The 19,716-nt window shown below is 39.4% G+C and overlaps 1 protein-coding gene across 2 annotated transcripts in view; it reads right to left on the bottom strand.

Moving 5' to 3' along the window:
* Nucleotides 1-8,240, bottom strand: part of vclb (vinculin b) — a 71,845-nt gene extending 63,605 nt beyond the window's left edge. For both annotated transcript variants that reach the window (XM_024431937.2, XM_024431943.2), the window contains exon 1: nt 7,844-8,240. In XM_024431937.2, the coding sequence (XP_024287705.1) occupies nt 7,844-8,011 (168 nt within the window). In that variant the 5' untranslated portion in view covers nt 8,012-8,240. The remainder of the gene's footprint in view (nt 1-7,843) is intronic.
* Nucleotides 8,241-19,716: the final 11,476 nt, after the last annotated feature.

Here is a 19,716-nt window from a genome sequence, read left to right as displayed (position 1 = left end):
TTCTTTTGCCCATCTTAATCTTTTATTTTTATTGGCCAGTCTGAGATATGGCTTTTTCTTGCAACTCTGCCTAGAAGGCCAGCATCCCGGAGTCTCCTCTTCACTGTTGACATTGAGACTGGTGTTTTGCGGGTACTATTTAATGAAACTGCCAAACTGCCACTTGTGAGGCATCTGTTTCTCAAACTAGATACTCTAATATACTGTCCTCTTGCTCAGTTGTGCACCGGGGCTTCCCACTCCTCTTTCTATTCTGGTTAGGGCCAGTTTGCTCTGTTTTGTGAAGGGAGTAGTACACAGCATTGTACAAGACCTTCAGTTTCTTGGCAATTTCCTGCATGGAATAGCCTTCTTTTCTCAGAACAAGAATTGACTGACGAGTTTCAGAAGAGTTATTTGTTTCTGGCCATTTTGAGCCTGTAATTGAACCCACAAATGCTGATGCTCCAGATACTCACCTCGTCTAAAGGCCAGTTTTCTTGCTTCTTTAATCAGAACAACACTTTTCAGCTGTGCTAACATAATTGCAAAAGGGTTTTCTAATGACCAATTAGCCTTTTAAAATGATAAACTTGGGTTAGCTAACACAACATCCATTGGAACACAGGAGTGATGGTTGCTGATAGTGGGCCTCTGTACACCTTTGTAGATATTCCTTTTTTTTTTTTAATCTGCTGCTTCCAGCTACAATAGTTATTTACAATTTTAACAATGTCTACACTGTATTTCTGATCAATTTGTTGTTATTTTAATAGACACATTTTTTTTCTTCTTTTCTTTCAAAAACAAGGACATTCTAAGTGACACCAAACTTTTGAAATGTAGTGTATATACTGTATAGAGGTCGACCGATTATGATTTTTTTAACGCCGATACCGATTATTGGAGGACCAAAAACAGCCGATACCAATTAATCGGACAATTTTTTTTAAAAATATATATATATATATATATATATATATATATATAGTTGCATTAATGACAATTACAACAATACTGAATGAACAATGAACACTTTTATTTTAACTTAATATAATACATCAATAAAATCCATTTAGTCTCAAATAAATAATGAAACATGTTCAATTTGGTTTAAATAATGCAAAAACAAAGTGTTGGAAAAGAAAGTAAAAGCGCAATATGTTCCATGTAAAAAAGCTAACGTTTCAGTTCCTTGCTCAGAACATGAGAACATATGAAAGCTGGCGGTTCCTTTCAACATGAGTCTTCAATATTCCCAGTGTCACAACTTTCGCCGAAGTCAGCTCCTCTCCTTGTTCGGGTGGCGTTCGGCGGGCGACGTCACCAGCTTTCTAGCCATCGCCGCTCCATTTTTCATTCATCCATTTGTATTGTCTTGTTTTGCACACCTGGTTTACATTCCCCAAGTACACTGAATGTATTTATTCCTCTGTTCCCCCTCATGTCTTTGTGTGATATTGTTTGTGTGTTACGTGTTTTTGTAACGCTCCAGGCTAGCGGTTGTTATTTCCGTGTTATTTCACGAAGCTTGTTTGAATTGTTAAACATTCATGTTTTGTGACTGTTTTTGCACGCTTTACACTTTACCTTGTTGGCTGGAGGTTTTTGACACAGCTGCGTCTGTCTGTAATCTTTCTCCTGCCAAAATAAAGTGTGCGCCTGTTCACAATTCTCTGCTCTCCTGCACCTGAATTCACCACAAGTACGCACACGCGTACCCAGGTAAGAAGTTTTAGGTTGTAGTTATTATAGGACTATTTCTCTCTATGCCATTTGTATTTCATATACCTTTGACTATTGGATGTTCTAAAAGGTACTTTAATATTGCCAGCCTAATCTTGGGAGTTGATAGGCTTGAAGTCATAAACAGCGCAATGCTTGAAGCACAGCGAAGAGCTGCTGGCAAAAGCAGTAAAGTGCTGTTTGTGTCACGTTCTGACCTTAGTTCTTTTGTTAGTTCTTTGTTTTAGTATGGTCAGGGCGTGAGTTGGGTGAGTTGTCTATGTTCCTTTTTCTATGTGGTGTTTTTGTGTTTGGCCTGGTATGGTTCTCAATCAGAGGCAGGTGTCGTTAGTTGTCTCTGATTGAGAATCATACTTAGGTAGCCTTTTCCTACCTGTGTGGTGGGGGGTGATTGTTTTCTTTTGAATGTTTACATCTGCACCAGACAGAACTGTTTCGTTCATTCACTTTGTTGTTTTTGTTCAGTGTTCTATTACGTTATTAAAAATATGGACACTTACCACTCTGCGCATTGGTCCTCACCTTCTTCCACCACCAACGACCGTTACAGTTTGAATTAATGCTTACGAGCCTGCTGCTGCCTACCACTGCTCAGTCAGACTGCTCTATCAAATCATAGACGTAATTATAATCTAATAACACACAGATATGAGCCTTAGGTCATTAATATGGTTAAATCCGGAAACTATCATTTCGAAAACAAAATGTTTATACTTTCAGTGAAATACGGAACTTGTCACGCCCTGACCATAGAGAGCCATTGTTTATCTATGGTGTAGTAGGTCAGGGCGTGACTAGGGGTATTCTAGTTTATTATTTCTATGTTGTGTTCTAGTTTAATTTTCTATGTAGGTGTTTCGTATGATTCCCAATTAGATGCAGCTGGTAATCGTTGTCTCTAATTAGGGATCATATTTAAGTAGCTATTTATCTCATTTAAGTAGCTATTTTTCCACCTGTGTTTGTGGGATATTATTTTGTGTTTGTGCATGTGCACCACGTAGTCACGTTCCGTTGTTCGTGTATTTGATTTATTTGTTTTTGGCTTAAGTTTCACTTTGGAATAAATATGTAGAAATCAATATCCGCTGCTCCTTGGTCCCGTTCTTACGACAACCATGACAGAACCGTTCCATATTTTATCTAACGGGTGGCATCCATAAGTCTAAATATTCCTGTTACATTGCACAACCTTCAATGTTATGTCATAATTCTGGCAAATCAGTTCGCAACGAGCCAGGCGGCCCAAACTGTTGCATATACCCTGACTCTGCATGCAATGAACGCAAGAGAAGTGACAATTTCCCTAGTTTAATAGCTACTAACCAAATATGCAGGTTTAAAAAAATATACTACTGTGTATTGATTTTAAGAAAGGCATTGATTTATGGTTAGGTACATTCGTGCAACGATTGTGCTTTTTTCGCAAATGTGCTTTTGTTAAATCATCCCCCGTTTGGCGAAGTTGGCAGTCTTTGTTAGGAAGAAATAGTCTTCAAACAGTTCGCAATGAGCCAGGCAGCCCAAACTGCTGCATATACCCTGACTCTGTTGCACAGAACGCAAGAGAAGTGACACAATTTCCCTAGTTAATAGAAATTCATGTTAGCAGGCAATATTTACTAAATATGCAGGTTTAAAAATGTATACTTGAGTATTGATTTTAAGAAAGGAGTTTGTTTATGGTTAGGTACACATTGGTGCAACGACAGTGCTTTTTTTGCGAATGCGCTTGTTAAATCATCCGTTTGGCGAAGTAGGCTATGATTCAATGATAAATTAACAGGCACCGCATCGATTATATGCAACGCAGGACAAGCTAGATAAACTATCAACCATGTGTAGTTAACTAGTGATTATGTTAAGATTTATTGTTTTTTATAAGATACAGTGCCTTGCGAAAGTATTCGGCCCCCTTGAACTTTGCGACCTTTTGCCACATTTCAGGCTTCAAACATAAAGATATAAAACTGTATTTTTTTGTGAAGAATCAACAACAAGTGGGACACAATCATGAAGTGGAACGACATTTATTAGATATTTCAAACTTTTTTAACAAATCAAAAACTGAAAAATTGGGCGTGCAAAATTATTCAGCCCCCTTAAGTTAATACTTTGTAACGCCACCTTTTGCTGCGATTACAGCTGTAAGTCGCTTGGGGTATGTCTCTATCAGTTTTGCACATCGAGAGACTGACATTTTTTCCCATTCCTCCTTGCAAAACAGCTCGAGCTCAGTGAGGTTGGATGGAGAGCATTTGTGAACAGCAGTTTTCAGTTCTTTCCACAGATTCTCGATTGGATTCAGGTCTGGACTTTGACTTGGCCATTCTAACACCTGGATATGTTTATTTTTGAACCATTCCATTGTAGATTTTACTTTATGTTTTGTATCATTGTCTTGTTGGAAGACAAATCTCCGTCCCAGTCTCAGGTCTTTTGCAGACTCCATCAGGTTTTCTTCCAGAATGGTCCTGTATTTGGCTCCATCCATCTTCCCATCAATTTTAACCATCTTCCCTGTCCCTGCTGAAGAAAAGCAGGCCCAAACCATGATGCTGCCACCACCATGTTTGACAGTGGGGATGGTAGGTTCAGGGTGATGAGCTGTGTTGCTTTTAGGCCAAACATAACGTTTTGCATTGTTGCCAAAAAGTTCAATTTTGGTTTCATCTGACCAGAGCACCTTCTTCCACATGTTTGGTGTGTCTCCCAGGTGGCTTGTGGCAAACTTTAAACAACACTTTTTATGGATATCTTTAAGAAATGGCTTTCTTCTTGCCACTCTTCCATAAAGGCCAGATTTGTGCAATATACGACTGATTGTTGTCCTATGGACAGAGTCTCCCACCTCAGCTGTAGATCTCTGCAGTTCATCCAGAGTGATCATGGGCCTCTTGGTTGCATCTCTGATCAGTCTTCTCCTTGTATAAGCTGAAAGTTTAGAGGGACGGCCAGGTCTTGGTAGATTTGCAGTGGTCTGATACTCCTTCCATTTCAATATTATCGCTTGCACAGTGCTCCTTGGGATGTTTAAAGCTTGGGAAATCTTGTTGTATCCAAATCCGGCTTTAAACTTCTTCACAACAGTATCTCGGACCTGCCTGGTGTGTTCCTTGTTCTTCATGATGCTCTCTGCGCTTTTAACGGACCTCTGAGACTATCACAGTGCAGGTGCATTTATACGGAGACTTGATTACACACAGGTGGATTGTATTTATCATCATTACTCATTTAGGTCAACATTGGATCATTCAGAGATCCTCACTGAACTTCTGGAGAGAGTTTGCTGCACTGAAAGTAAAGGGGCTGAATAATTTTGCACGCCCAATTTTTCAGTTTTTGATTTGTTAAAAAAGTTTGAAATATCCAATAAATGTCGTTCCACTTCATGATTGTGTCTCACTTGTTGTTGATTCTTCACAAAAAAATACAGTTTTATATCTTTATGTTTGAAGCCTGAAATGTGGCAAAAGGTCGCAAAGTTCAAGGGGGCCGAATACTTTCGCAAGGCACTGTATGTTTAATGCTAGCTAGCACCTTACCGTGGCTCCTTGCTGCACTCGCATAACAGGTAGTTAGCCTGCCACGCAGTCTCCTCGTGGAGTGCAATGTAATTGGCCATGATCGGTATCCAAAAATGACGATTACCGATTGTTATGAAAACTTGAAATCGGCCCTAATTAATCAGCCATTCCAATTAATCGGTCGTCCTCTAATACTGTATCTTGCCTATGCAGCTCGGCCATCGCTCATCCATATATTTGTATGTACATATTCTTATTCATTCCTTTAGATTTGTGTGTATAAGGTAGTTTTTGGGGAATTGTTAGATTACTTGTTTCGATATTACAGCACTGTCAGAACTAGAAGCACAAGCATTTCACTACACTCGCATTAACATCTGCTAACCATGTGTATGTGATCAATCAAATTTGATTTGATCAAATAAATGTTTTGTCGTCCAGCTCTTCTTGGAAAGAGGAATTAGAAACAGCCATTGTAGCTAATTATTTAGCAATATCAGCTGGACAGTGCATGGCAACATGGCTTCCATGAACCTGTAAACCAGTCTGAACAAGGAAGTAGGGATCCCGTCAGACTGTAATTTTTTACAAAGCCAGGGACAAGTTGTCAACCTGAATATCCTGCAATGTCCTGGCAGATAGCAACATCATAGAGACAAGTCCAATGGCTCTAACTGAACAATGGCAACCATATCTACTTGCTGCTAGCATGACTACGCAAACCCAAAGGACACAATCATTGCTACAAAACATGACTCCATTTATTTTTTAGATTAGACAGCAGGCTCAAATCAAGCAATGATATCATTGGTTGAGCTCTCCCAGTGCAAAAAAAAAATACATAAAAAAATACAGCTATAGTGAATAATTATGTCTGAAATACCCTCTCAGCACTCATGATTATGTAGGGAGACTGGAAAAACATCCCAAATAATGTTGAGCGGTGAAGTTTCCCTTTAACTGCCAGCCTGGCCTGGCCAGTCCAGGGTGAGTCCTACAAGTAAACAACACTCTACCTCCAATACTCCTACACTGAGTATCACTTTGCTGGGAGGAGAGGCTAGGAGATGCCAGTCTAATTGTCCAAATGTATACTCCAGACAACTGCCAAGGACTCCTAGCTTCACAGAGTGATGCAGAAATAGGCCTAACTTACAGTAAATGTCATATAGCCTAGTATTAGTGTGAGAAATGTATTGTGAAATGTACTTATGTTTTACAACTTCTGGTTGTTTAGCAATCTGATAATAAAGACTGACTCTAATACTGAAATTGAATACAGCGTGCCTGGATCATCCTGCTTATATGAGCACGTTTGAGTAGCTAAGATGCTACAGTACTTGGATGAAATATTAATTTATTCCCTTTTTTTGGAAACCACCATTTCTGTGAGGACACTGATAATTACACCTTTTTCTTTTTTGTTAGCTTCCTCACTTAGAAAGTGATAATCTCAGATATGCTCTTGTAAATAAGAGGAAATGCCATTATGGGTAATTTGCCCATTGGTCATGTCCTGTGTAATATGGTCATGTTTAGACTGCAGAAGACAACTACTTCTTAATATCGGTATTAGGGAGGAAACCATTGGATTGCTATTGTATTCTGTACTAAACTGCCATTTAACAAATAAGGACATAGACTGTGGGCCTAGCTTGCTTGCTGGCTGCCATGGAGTTCAGTCAGTCATCCACTGTATGAAGTTGTTGTGTGGAGCACAACTTCCACTCCCACTCGGGTTTTAACTGCTTTTGATTCGATTTACACTTGTCCAACTAAGTCACAGCTCAGACTGTAGTTAATTACATTCAAAACTGTTAAGAACACTTATACTGTGTGAAATTTTTTGGCTATTCTTACAACCGTATGCCGTGTCTGATAGTAAAATGCAAACGAACAGTATACATAGGCTATATTCAGAGCCAAACGTGAAGAAGATTTAACTAACAGATTTGTCTGTAATTAGCAGATCATATGGTGAAGAAATGCTTATTACTCTGTCATACAATGGGGTTGCCCTTACCAGTCAAATAGCTTACACTATAACGGCATCACTTCCATTAATTCTCATAAAAAACATCTACTGGCACAAAGTTGAGTAGGAAACAATGTGGTTCCATGCAATTAAATGTTGGCATTTACAAAAGGCTACAATACAAATACTGCTGAATATATCAATAACTGTTTAGAGAACACTTGAGTTGATGACAATTAACAATAGTTTTTCAATTGAAATACTCTGGCATAAGAATAGCGTATACATCAACGGGGGGACTTATACATAGCTCCGGGGGACAGGCCCAGAGCATATTCTCAAGGGGAAAAGGGCGTCACTGCCCTACGACCCAAGTGAAAGGGAACTTCAACTAAATGTAATATATACATTGTAGCTACAACTCTCGAGTTCTAAAAGCATTACGTTGCCAACTGATATAGCGATGAAAAAAAACAAAGTAACCACAGCCGTAACTTCTCACATAAAATGACAATTGACTGGAATCGCGGCGGGCTGGCACCATGTAGCACTACACAGACAGCAAGCAACAGGTAAACAACCCTACGCCAGCGTATTGTGTGGACTGTTCACTTACCCGGACCAGGTTGCTGACAGCCGCCTGCACTGCAGCCACGGGTCCGGTGAGATCCGGGATAGCTTTCCCGTCCACTTCACCTTCTTCGTGCATTATCACCAGGTGGGATATCTGCTGAGCCACCGGCTCTAGGATACTTTCTATCGTCTTTGTGTGAAAAACCGGCATGATGAAAACTTAAGTCCGCTCTCCTGTCCAAGAGAAAAAGGCAGACCCGTTCTGTGTTTCAAAACTTCCCTCTCTTGTTTGCGCCTTTATGAAATCTAATTTGGTTACTCCAACACTTTCCTTCCCTAGAACAGTTTCACTCTCTAGGAACACGAACTACTCCCCTTGCAACCATCAACGTGAGAATCCCCAACTGCACCTCGCGAAAAGTAATTGCAACTTTACCATAATGAACGTAATGTCCACCCTCCGACCAATAAGATAAATAGCATAATGTTACCGCCAACGCGATTGGAGCAAGTGGATGCCAATCTTTCCCGATTTGCCCCCACCTATTCCACACATTCGCGTTTGCTCGAGTTCTCCCAAAATTACGTAATACATTATCATGCCCTAAAAAGGGAAACGTGCGTCTTCTGTTGAGAGGAGAAAATTCCAACCAGTAAGGACATAGACAGTGTAAATTCTAGTGACAAATTGCTGGCAGAAGGGACTGAAATATAGTCTAGTTGCTTTGGGATGTAGGCTATACTTGCTCTGTGCAGTTTCTATATAAAGGTAGACTGAACAATTGTAAAGTATAAATTAATTTTAGCATAGAATAGAAAGTTAGAATATCCCAAATAAAAATTAGGTTTGATTAGGTGAATACAATTCCCAGATATTGATTTGATAAATATTCCATTAGCCTTCTGCATAGTTATCATAACACATTAGCTTAAAGACTACAGTGATTAAGTAATTCAAATCATATTTAAGCATACCGGTAACCTACAACTAATTTGAATCCTTATAGGTAACATGTTTGTCTAACAGAACAGTCATAAGACCTAAACTGAATAGGCTAAATCCATCCCAAGGTTTGATTTTATGAGCCCAAATTCAAGTATGGGTCCTATCCACTGCCAGCAACAATTGACCATAGTTTATTCAGAGCTTTTCTTCCTACATCCACATAATCACAGTTGATCCTATGAGTCTTTCAAGTTCTGTATCTTGTGAAATTGGGATCACCCTCCAACAAGTTCATCACATTGTTTCCACTTTCAGACTTTAGCAGGCAACACACTTGAACCATCAAGAGGAAAAAGGTGGCAGGTAGCCTAGCGGTTATGACCGTTTGGCCAGTAACCGAAAGGTTGCCAGTTTGTTCACCTAGTTGGCTCAGGGATCCAATCTGTTGGTTGGCCAACGCACTTAATCCTAATTGCTCTGGATAAGGGTATCTGCTAAATTATGTAAATGTAGGAAAACAATTTCCCTACTGAAGTATAGTGTCAACCATGTGCACTTTTGTATAAGCTTCAAACTCAGGTCAAAATTATTTATTCTCATTCTGGCAAGTGTAGCATAACACATTTTTCAAATTCCATCTCCCCTTTACAACATTAAATAACAATATTGGAGGGTTGAAAATCAACTGCCAGCCAAACCAGCAAAGGAATGCACACAGATTCCCAAGAGGAGGCTGCAAGCCAGCAGCCTACTTCCTAAAAAGGAAGAGTCTTAAAAATAAAGAATCAAGGAAGTTGCTCTGTTTGAGACATCATGTAAACATTCAAGGGATTGATGAACCTGCAGCTGCTGCTCTCATGCTCTGGTTCTGTTTCTATCTTGCAGTGTTTTGGTGCCTATCAGTGGTGGAAAAAGTACCCAATTGTCATACTTGAGTAAAAGTACAGATACCTTAATAGAAAATGACTCAAGTAAAAGTGAAAGTCACCCAGTAAAATATTACTTGAGTGAAAGTCTACAAGTATTTGGTTTTAAATATACTTAAATATCAAAAGTAAATGTAATTGCTAAAATATACTTAAGTGTCAAAAGTAAAAGTATAAACCATTTCAAATTCCTGATATTAAGCAAACCAAAAGGCAGCATTTTATATATATATTTTTTTTTTACTTTATTTAAGGATAGCCAGGGACATACTCCAACACTCAGGCATCATTTACATTTGTGTTTAGTGAGTCCATCAGATCAGTGGCAGTAGAGATGGCCAGGGATGTTCTCTTGATAAGTGCATGAACTGGACCATTTTCCTGTCCTTCTAAGCATTCAAAATATATCTAGTTCTTTTGGGTGTCAGGGAAAATGTATGGAATAAAAAGTACATTATTTTCTTTAGGAATATAGCGAAGTAAAAGTATAAGTTGTCAAAAATATAAACAGTAAAGTAAAGTAAAGATACCCCTAAAAAGTAATTAAGGAGTGCATTAAAGTATTTTAACTTAAGTACTTTACACCACTGGTGCCTATACCAAGGATGGGTAACTCCGATTTTTGGGCCTTCGGGCTCAATTGGAATGACAATGTCTCAGAGATTTTCTTGAACACTATGTCACTAAAGTTGGAAAATGTGTGGTAGCAGTGCAGCAATGGTAGCTTTCTCTGTGTCATCACTCTTTCGTTCATCCCTCCGTCCCATACATTTTTCCCATAGGGATTTTACACTGACAAATAATGTTAGTATACAACAAGTTGTAGCTCACTTATACCCTTTAATCATATAACAATGGAAAGCTTAGATTCACAGCTATCCATCAGACACTTTCCAAACCCCCTGACTCACACTCCTTATGAGCAAAACATTTTAGCAGCCCCCCCCTCTTCACAGCGGAGAGAGACAATATTTTAGAGTTCATTTTCCTGCGATACTACACATTTTTCCATGGGGCATAGAGAAAATGTTGCAATTTTATAACTAATTTCATACAATTCTACTCATTTTGCCAGGGGAGAGAGAAAGATGTGTAGAATTACAGAACATTTGCTGTAAAACTGCTCATTTTGTCATGGGTGGAGACAAATGTTTGCCATTTTAATATGATAAATATCATATTACGGGGGCCCTCAGTTGGTCATTTTACCATGATTTCTACAAGTTTAGATAGCTAGCCATTATATTAACATATACATTTACATGGGCTAATTGAGTGACTGACATAAGAGAAAAACTGCTAATGGACAACAAACATTTGAAAATGCACCTTGTTTATTCTACTATTCTAACTCTCAAACATAAGTTGAGACCCAAACTGAGTTCCAAAAACCTAACCTTGGCCTATTCCAAAGATGATTAAATATAAGATCCTGAAATATACAAGGTTTAATATAATCGTCTTCAAGGCTTTTTAATCTCTCATTTAGGCTTGGATGCCTGACACATCTTTGAAGTACACACTCAGTTCCATGTAGTGTAAATACATGGGGTTAAAGAGTGCACTGCATCCCTAGTAGCACACCACACTAACACCACATAATCACTACTCACTCCAGGGTTACTGCCATATAGCTCAATGCAGTCCATTTCAGATGCTCTTACCTCATAATCACCTATTCCTAGTTTCACCGACCCAAATTAGTATTTTTTTTAAGGAAGCAGAGTGGTGTTTGTAAATACTGAAAAGCACATTCAGGCTCTGTAGCCTAGGCCTATTTCCCTTATTTTAGAATGCCTGAAAATCTGATATAGTTCTGTTGTTTAGTCTTATACTATTTGAGTTGCAAGCAACTCTGCAGTTCACAATTTTTGCAGTATCTTTCCATAATACCACTCTTACTTAGATGGATCCATAATAACGTGATAACCCAAAATGGCCAAGGAGATGCTATAGAATAATGCCATAGAATAGGCCTCAATGACAGCACACAGGAAGGCCCCTCCCTCTCTCTAAAAATCCATGCCTTCAGAGGATAACCAAACAGAAGAGTCCGTTCTAGATATAGAAATCAAAGGGAATGCAGCAGGCTGTAGTTCTCTGAAGTCTCGGGTTGCTCCCAGGGCCCTCCCCTGTGTACAGTCTGGAATGCACGTGGGGCTGCCTGCCGGTCAAGATGGGTGGTCTGGGATGTGTTCCAAATGGCACCCTTTTCCCTATGTAGTGCACTACTTTTGCCCAGGGATTGTGGGATTGTAAGGAATAGGTTGCAATTTGAGACACAGCCCCTGGTCGCCTTCTTACGCTCTATGTCTGATAGAATAATTTAATGACACTGTCTGTCCACACAAAACTGAAATAGAATTGTTGGTAGTTTGTATTTAGTTCTTCCTCAGTGTAATGATGGCACACTTAATAAGGATCCAACACTGATCCCATAGAGGTTAAGTGTTAGCACATTCCATTGTTATAACTATTGTGAAGTAAACAAATCCATAATGTGCTCCTATGATGCCATGCTATCATGTTATGTAGTAGGAATTGTTCTGATATTGCTGAAAGTATTCTTTAGATCCTTTGAGGGAAAATACTATTTTGAACCCTCGGTTCATGCATCAACAGCACTACTCTGTACAAAGGCCCTGCGATGCTATAGATAGTTAACACCTGACACCCTCTAGTGGTGAAATGTAGTAAATACAACAGGTTCAAATAGAGGAAATTAGATACTCAATTATCATTATCATGCCCAATTATAAACTATACCACATTGTTATACTGGAAAATGACTACAGGACTTTCAAATGCTGTTTTATATGAAATGTAAATCTTAAGAGCTTCATAAATGAAACCAATGTGTCATTTGACCTCAACTATCCAACCTACCTTAACTAAAATCACCTTTGTATACTTGGCACTGTACAGAGTTGGCATGATATATCTCTGTATGTATCACACATGCAAGACTCGCACACACAGTACAGATGTAGGATGTTAATTTGAGACAGTTTTATACCGCAGGAAAATAATCATGCAGCAACAGGAAATGTTAATTACATGGCTTATACATTTTTTCATCAAGGCAAAATACAGACTTCTAACTTCAGCATTTTCTGCTGTGTAGAACATTTGCAGCAACAAAAGAGTGATCAAATTAAGATCCTACATCTGTACACAGCACACACACACACACATTTGATCCCATACTCCTAGCACACAATGACTACATCATGCTTGTGACTACCAAATAATTGGATGCATTTAAAGTTTTGGGTTACGTTTGCCCAATAGGAACTTAAATGGTGAACGATGACTGGATTAATTTTCTTTCTAAGCGAGTAGATAAGATGTTTATGAACACATCTAAAAAAATATGTTTATTTTATTTAAGCAGGTAGTCACCATTGAGACCAGGGTCTTTTTCACAAGGGAGACCTGCATATATACATACACACTGTCAAAATAAAATACAACAAATATTCAAGAAAACAATTACATTCTTCAATACAAAGGTCCCCAATCAATATTTGTAATTGCCCGTGCTGCACCAGAACATCCAACTGAAATGCATTTTGTAGTTGGTTCCAGCAATGAGGTGCTTTAAAACTAAAAGAGGATTTACCTAGTTCGGTGGAGACCTGATAATACCAAGATTAAGAAAAATCATGAATGGTGATGATTGAGAAAGTAACAGAGGCAACAACAAAACACGCTATGTGCAAGGAATATGGGACAAAATACTAAACTTTTGAGTACTTTAAGTCACCAAGTACATTTGTAATAATGTACAACAGATGACATTCTGTACTGTCTCCTCACATGAAACATTTGAACTCAAATCCAAAATGCTGGAGTATAGAAACATTTTATATTCACTGTCCAAATACATGAGGGAAGTGTACATATACATGCAGTGAGTGAGTTGTGGACATATATCACACATTTGTAATAAAGTTATTAGGTGTCACGAACGTTGTATTGAATGGACCAAGGCACAGTGTGCGTAGCGTTCCACTTGTTTTATTTAAAAAACGTGCCGCTATGCAGTGCTCACAAGCAAAACATAAACAAGATCCCACAAAAGCCCAGTGGGAAAAGGCTGCCTAAATATGATCCCCAATCAGAGACAACGATAGACAGCTGCCTCTGATTGGGATCCATACCAGGCCAACATAGAAATGAAAAAACTAGACTACCCACCCTAGTCACACCCTGACCTAACCAAAATAGAGAATTAAAAGGATCTAAGGTCAGGGCGTGACATTAAGTTCATAACCTAAAACTGTTGTATTGTTAATGTTTCTATGGGGCTTGTAATTAATGGTGTGAACAAGGGTGACAAAGATGAAGATTCAGTCACAGATAATATTTCTTGTCAATAGAGAAGGAATGTATCTTTCAACAGCTGCAATTCAACACTGTCTCCTTTTATGGACAGAATGGAATGAGTTGTTGAAAAACTCAAGACTCTCAGGCACTAAAAACAACCTCGTCCATGGGCTAATTGCTACCACATAAGTATGGGATCAACAGAAAGAGAGTCGACTGGTGGACACGACTATCAACTGACTGACTCCTACAAACCCACATTAATCATCAGTCGCCAACAGGCCTGCCAGTGTAATTGGAGGTATGAAGTATTCCATTCAGCCAGATTACTAATTTGAAAGGCAAGTCTAACCTTAATTACGTTTACATGACCATTGGGTAAAAGATCTGAAGCCTTGTGGTTTAAGGTTGAGCCCTGACCAAGAGGGATTCCAGAAGCATGACTAGGTCGAGGCTCCTGGGTGGTGTGGTTGTGTGGGCGGTGAGGGTTGCATAGGGGGGATAACCATAAAACAAGAGGTCACTGGTGAATCACTGGAAGGAGATCTTCAGATTTCCTACAGTATATTTTCAAGGTTGGACCATTTTGGAAAAACCTTGGATTGTGAGTAATATAAAAATGCTTTGTCACCCTGTTTGCAAAAACTTAGAATAAATTAAATATGTTTAAACATCAGGAGTTAAAATACTTACATTCCTATATGTACAATTATACAACAATTTCTGTGGGTACATGGACCCTGGTGCAAGGGAGGATAGGACTATTCTCTATCCACTTGTTGTACTTGGTCACTGTTGTGTACAGGTCTGGTCGTAATGCACCCCTCGCCCCAACTGACGATTCCAAAGAGGAACATCCAATTGTCCACACTGTTACGAATCCCTTTTGGCCCGACAGTCTAGGGGGGGGATGGTAATGAGACCCGTAACAACTCATGCAATTTATAATAGTGACAAAGTGTGAACGAAATAACCACAACAACTGAAAGCTACCATCAAACTCAGGGTTTATTAATAAACACAGTAATGGGGGGAGCAGGAAAAGGGGCTGAGCTGGACCCAAGGAAAGAAACAAGTATTCAAAAACACCCCGAAGCTAGACTAGCCTATTTCAACAACAGCTAACTAACTAACCAAAAATACAGTGGGTGGTCCGCCCAGTTCTAACTAGGGTATTTTAACAAAGTTTACCTACGGGTAGTGTATGCCCATGGGCGACTTGTCTCGGTTCCCCCTTTTCCCACCAGCAAACAAACACCATAACCAATACTCACAGGTGATGACAAAGTGCTATGGCGGTACTCAAACAAAAGAGAGGTCAGAGAGATTGAGCTCTAGTGCAAACAACTGACAGGGTTTTTAAACCAAGGGAATGGGACTGTGATTGGGTAGGATACAGGAGAAGGTGTGGCTTCTGATTGATGATTGATTGGTGACTGATTGGGGAGTGATGATTTTCACCTGTGAGGGGAGATGGAGATAAAAGAAATACACACACAGGATACTTGTATCCGTAACACACACCATGGGCCCTCTGGAATCACCCTGTGGAGAAAAGAAGAATACTATAGTAATATACAGAATATTTCTCATGGAGAAAGACTATGCTGATATTGTCTTTACATGTCTGTGTTTTCAATAACTTTGAATGCCGTTATTTTCCAAATACATATTAACTGCTGAATAAAAATGGTCATCTCAAGTCACTCCTGCGTATCATTCCTTGCACGCATCTTGACTCCAGTCCGGTTTTCCAGCACATAACATGTTTTCTGTGCTCATGTTTCCTTAGTAGTCATGGGCCAAAACATTCACCTTTGCCTACTGGTACTGTGAATTGTACCATAAACCTTAATGAAGAGAGGACACACATGCTGTATAACAAAGCACTCAACAGGTAAGGAAAAATATAAATATTGCATTGGCATGAAAACTAGTGCATTTATCATTGGAAGGGAATGGGAATAGATATCAAGTGATTGTTTGATACATTTAATTAAGAGGTCTGGGTCGTATTTAAAAAGTGTCTCAGACTCAGTTGCCTTTTAGATTATAATAAATGGACAGGAAGGACCTGATCGTAGATCAACACCTATTCTGGTGTGGCAGGTAGCTGAGAAGTTAGAGAAGCAGGCCATGCAACTGGAGAATGGCTGGTTGCCAGTTCAAATCCCAACTCAGATGGGAAAATCTTGTGCCATTGTGTGCCCTTGTGCATGGCACTTAACCACCTTCAAGTGCTGCACTGTGGCTGACCCATTGCTTCTAGCCCATTGGGTTGTGAGCACAAAGACACATTTCTGTTCTCTGTAAGATAATGGACAATAAGGCATATAGCCCCTGAATCCTAGATCAGCACTCCTCTCTGAGATACTTTATGAATACCTTGCCCTGGTTCTGTATGTTGTAGACGATCCTTCTCTTTGCTGTAAACAGCTATCTCACAGCAGGATCTCGTGTCAATGGCCTGGCGTGCCTGGGGTAGACAGACAGTCCTCACAGAGCTGCTCTCCTCTGCACACTGACCATCTATAGCCTTTAGCTTCAGTAGGGTTGTATAGAAAACATAAATTAACCACTCTGATCCACATTATTATGATTAGAGTCTCAAATCCCATGACACATGCACTAACGTTTTACTCTTGACCTTCACACAGCATACAAACAAAAAAATCAATACCAGTGAGATTAGAATTTAATAGCCTGGTGGGTCCCTCCAATGACCAGAGGAGTTGGCAAGACAGCACAAACCAATTTGGAACCAGGCTAGGAATGTTTTATTGCCTGGCTGAAGCGACAGACTGGCTGACTCCAGAGTCTGGAAATCCGCTTTGATGTTATCGCCACGATGCGTCGTTAATGAAGGGGGCTGTGCTTTTACGAGTTCGTTGTCCTCTGTGTCTCTTTCAATCTCTCAGCATTACAAGGACAACCGTCTTCATACTGTAGGGGAGAGTGAGATAAGTTGTGCCAAAGGGTTAGTTGAGCCCCCCCTTGTTTCTAGTAAACCATACACAAAATGAATCATGTAACCAAATATTTAGGAAGAGGTCATCACAAAGTCAAATGAATTTATTGTGTTATAGGTTTCATGATGCTTGAAACCAAAGTAGACCATTTTAAGATGGTTTTGTACATCTCTATAAACTACAATACGAGGTCCTAAACCTAGCATGAAAGTGCATCCTCATAGCTGCGTGGGCTAATATAGTTAAAATGGTTGCTTTGGGTAAATTGTGCCATTTGGCTAATCAATATACCCCATACGATGATTATATTTAGTCAGTTTTATGCATAATATGCATAGTATTTTGAAGACACCTTGTATATGTGTGATTAGTCAATTTCAAATTATGAAAAATGCCTTCATCAGGTGGGTTCGCCCCCATCTAGGCCACAATTGAAGCGTTTCTTCCCAGGCGTAATGCAAGGCATTATCGCTGGGATTTGAGGTTACACCAGGGCCTGAGAACTGGCGTACCGGAAACCCCTGCAGCCCCTGCAAGGCTTGGGGGCCCATGCGCCTGTCATCAATGTCTATTTTCTTTAATTTAATAAATCATTTTGACAGTAAACCTCCAAAATGTCATTCATATGAACCTTTTTCATTTACATATGTTCTAGGAAGCTAAGTGTTTATTTCCTGGGCTTCAGGAATGAGAAAGGGATATAGGTGAACAAATGCTGTGGTCAAGGCTACGACGGCACCAGCACGAAGAGTGGAGCTTACTAAGGTGTTCAAAAGCGCATATCAGACCGAGAGACTAATGCTTCTTAGGTAGTTCTTTATGAGTTTTAGTTTAGGAAGTGAAGGTTATTTATAATAAGGGTTACAAAATCGGACCTCTCTGAAAGGAAAATGGATGGCCCTCCCTTCAGGAAAATATATTTTGCCTAAACCTTCCCTTGAATGCTTGAAATAAAAGTGACCCTCCCCTATACCCAACATAATAATTAAAACATAAGGTGGATAGCAGTGAACATTTCTACCATTTACTCTCACTTCTTGGACAGACCAGAGCCCTAGATCTGTAGTTTTAGAACTGATCTTTATCCTGTAAGCATTCTCACAGGAATTTTTATAGCACACAGGACTGCGGGTGAGAAGGTTGTGGGTTCACAGACCACCGTGGACAAGAGTAGGGGTCAAAATATTTACTTAATGCACCTGAGCTCAATTTCGAGTCTCATAACAAAGGGTCTGAATATTTGTGTAAATAAGGTATTTATGTTTTTGACTTGTAATATATTTGCAAGAAATTCTAAAAACCTATTTTCGCTGTGTCTTTATGGGGTATTGCGTGTAGATGAGTATATATTTTTTTCATCCATTTTAGAATAAGGCTCTAACGTAACAAAATTTGGAAAACGTCAAGGGGTCTGAATACTTTCTGAATGCACTGCATAGAAAGGTTTGGAAAACACACATACTGTACACCTACACATTAACACACAAACAGTACAACCTCCATATAATTCATAACGTGGACTGTGAAAAGACACAAAGGTACAGACAGACACATGCATACGCATACATTGTGACATTGTTGTATGGTGATATTAAAAATGTTGTACTGTAGATATGTAGTGGTGTAATAAGGTTATGTGATGTACTTTTTTATATTTTGTTGTATATGTAATGTAAGTGCTTTAATATGTTTGGACCCTAGGAATGGGGATCCCTAATAAATACAAATACAAATATCATAGGCCTAATAGTACTATAGAGTTCTTTTTACTTACACACAACATAGCTGGGTCACCACATCCTGCATCTAGGGATCCATGGCCCTGTAACGCCCCAACCCAACACACCCAACTCAGCTTTAGGATCTTAGTGAAACATTCATTGTTTTCAGGTGTGTTAGCCCAAGGCCAGAGTGACCACAGTACACCGGACCCACACGGCCAGGACTGAGCAGCCAAGTAGCAAGCAATTGCCTAAACAGGTGTCTCCTCTGACGCATGCATGTTTTCAATTCAGACTCCCTTTGTCGTACAGTATTCCATATAAGGCATCCAGCCAGACCTTTTGAAAGTTGCACAGTATACCCTTAATCTTAAAACAAATCTAGTGATACTGTACATAACTTGACATTTCTTCCAAACAGTGTGGGAGGATAACCAACCTTGCAATGAATGGCAATGCATTTATTTGCCACTATAAATGCTAGGTTACACAGTTTCTTCTGATAACAGTCTCCAGTATCAACATTTTCAAGCAAACAAAATTTTAACATATCTGGATCCATTCAGCATTATCAATAAAGTCTCCCAGGTCTTTCTCACACATTGGGAAAAGCCTCTATCAACCCTTGATACAGTTTGGAAATCATCTTTGGAGGTTTGTCAGACTGCCTTAAAATAACATCTGGCTTGTCCAGTGTTTGCTGGACTGAGAGAATAAAGTGTTGTATCTGCAAAACTTCACCTCACCTCACCTGTCACAGACTGGTCTTCCCTGGCTGCCTGACCCTGTTGAGGCCCCTGTCACCAGCGAATCCGCCTAAATTGAGGCATGACAAAGAATGACCTTGGTGTACATTTATACATTATATAGGTGGTTCAGGTGCTTATATACCTGCATTGCTTGCTGTTTGGGGTTTTAGGCTGGGTTTCTGTACAGCACTTTGAAATATCAGCTGATGTAAGAAGGGCTATATAAATACATTTGATTTGATTATGCAATAATATAAGCAATGGTTCAATAACTGA

The sequence above is a fragment of the Oncorhynchus tshawytscha genome, linkage group LG01 (genome assembly GCF_018296145.1).
Source record: "Oncorhynchus tshawytscha isolate Ot180627B linkage group LG01, Otsh_v2.0, whole genome shotgun sequence".
Lineage (NCBI taxonomy): Eukaryota > Metazoa > Chordata > Actinopteri > Salmoniformes > Salmonidae > Oncorhynchus > Oncorhynchus tshawytscha.
This window is presented reverse-complemented; position numbering and strand designations above follow the sequence as displayed.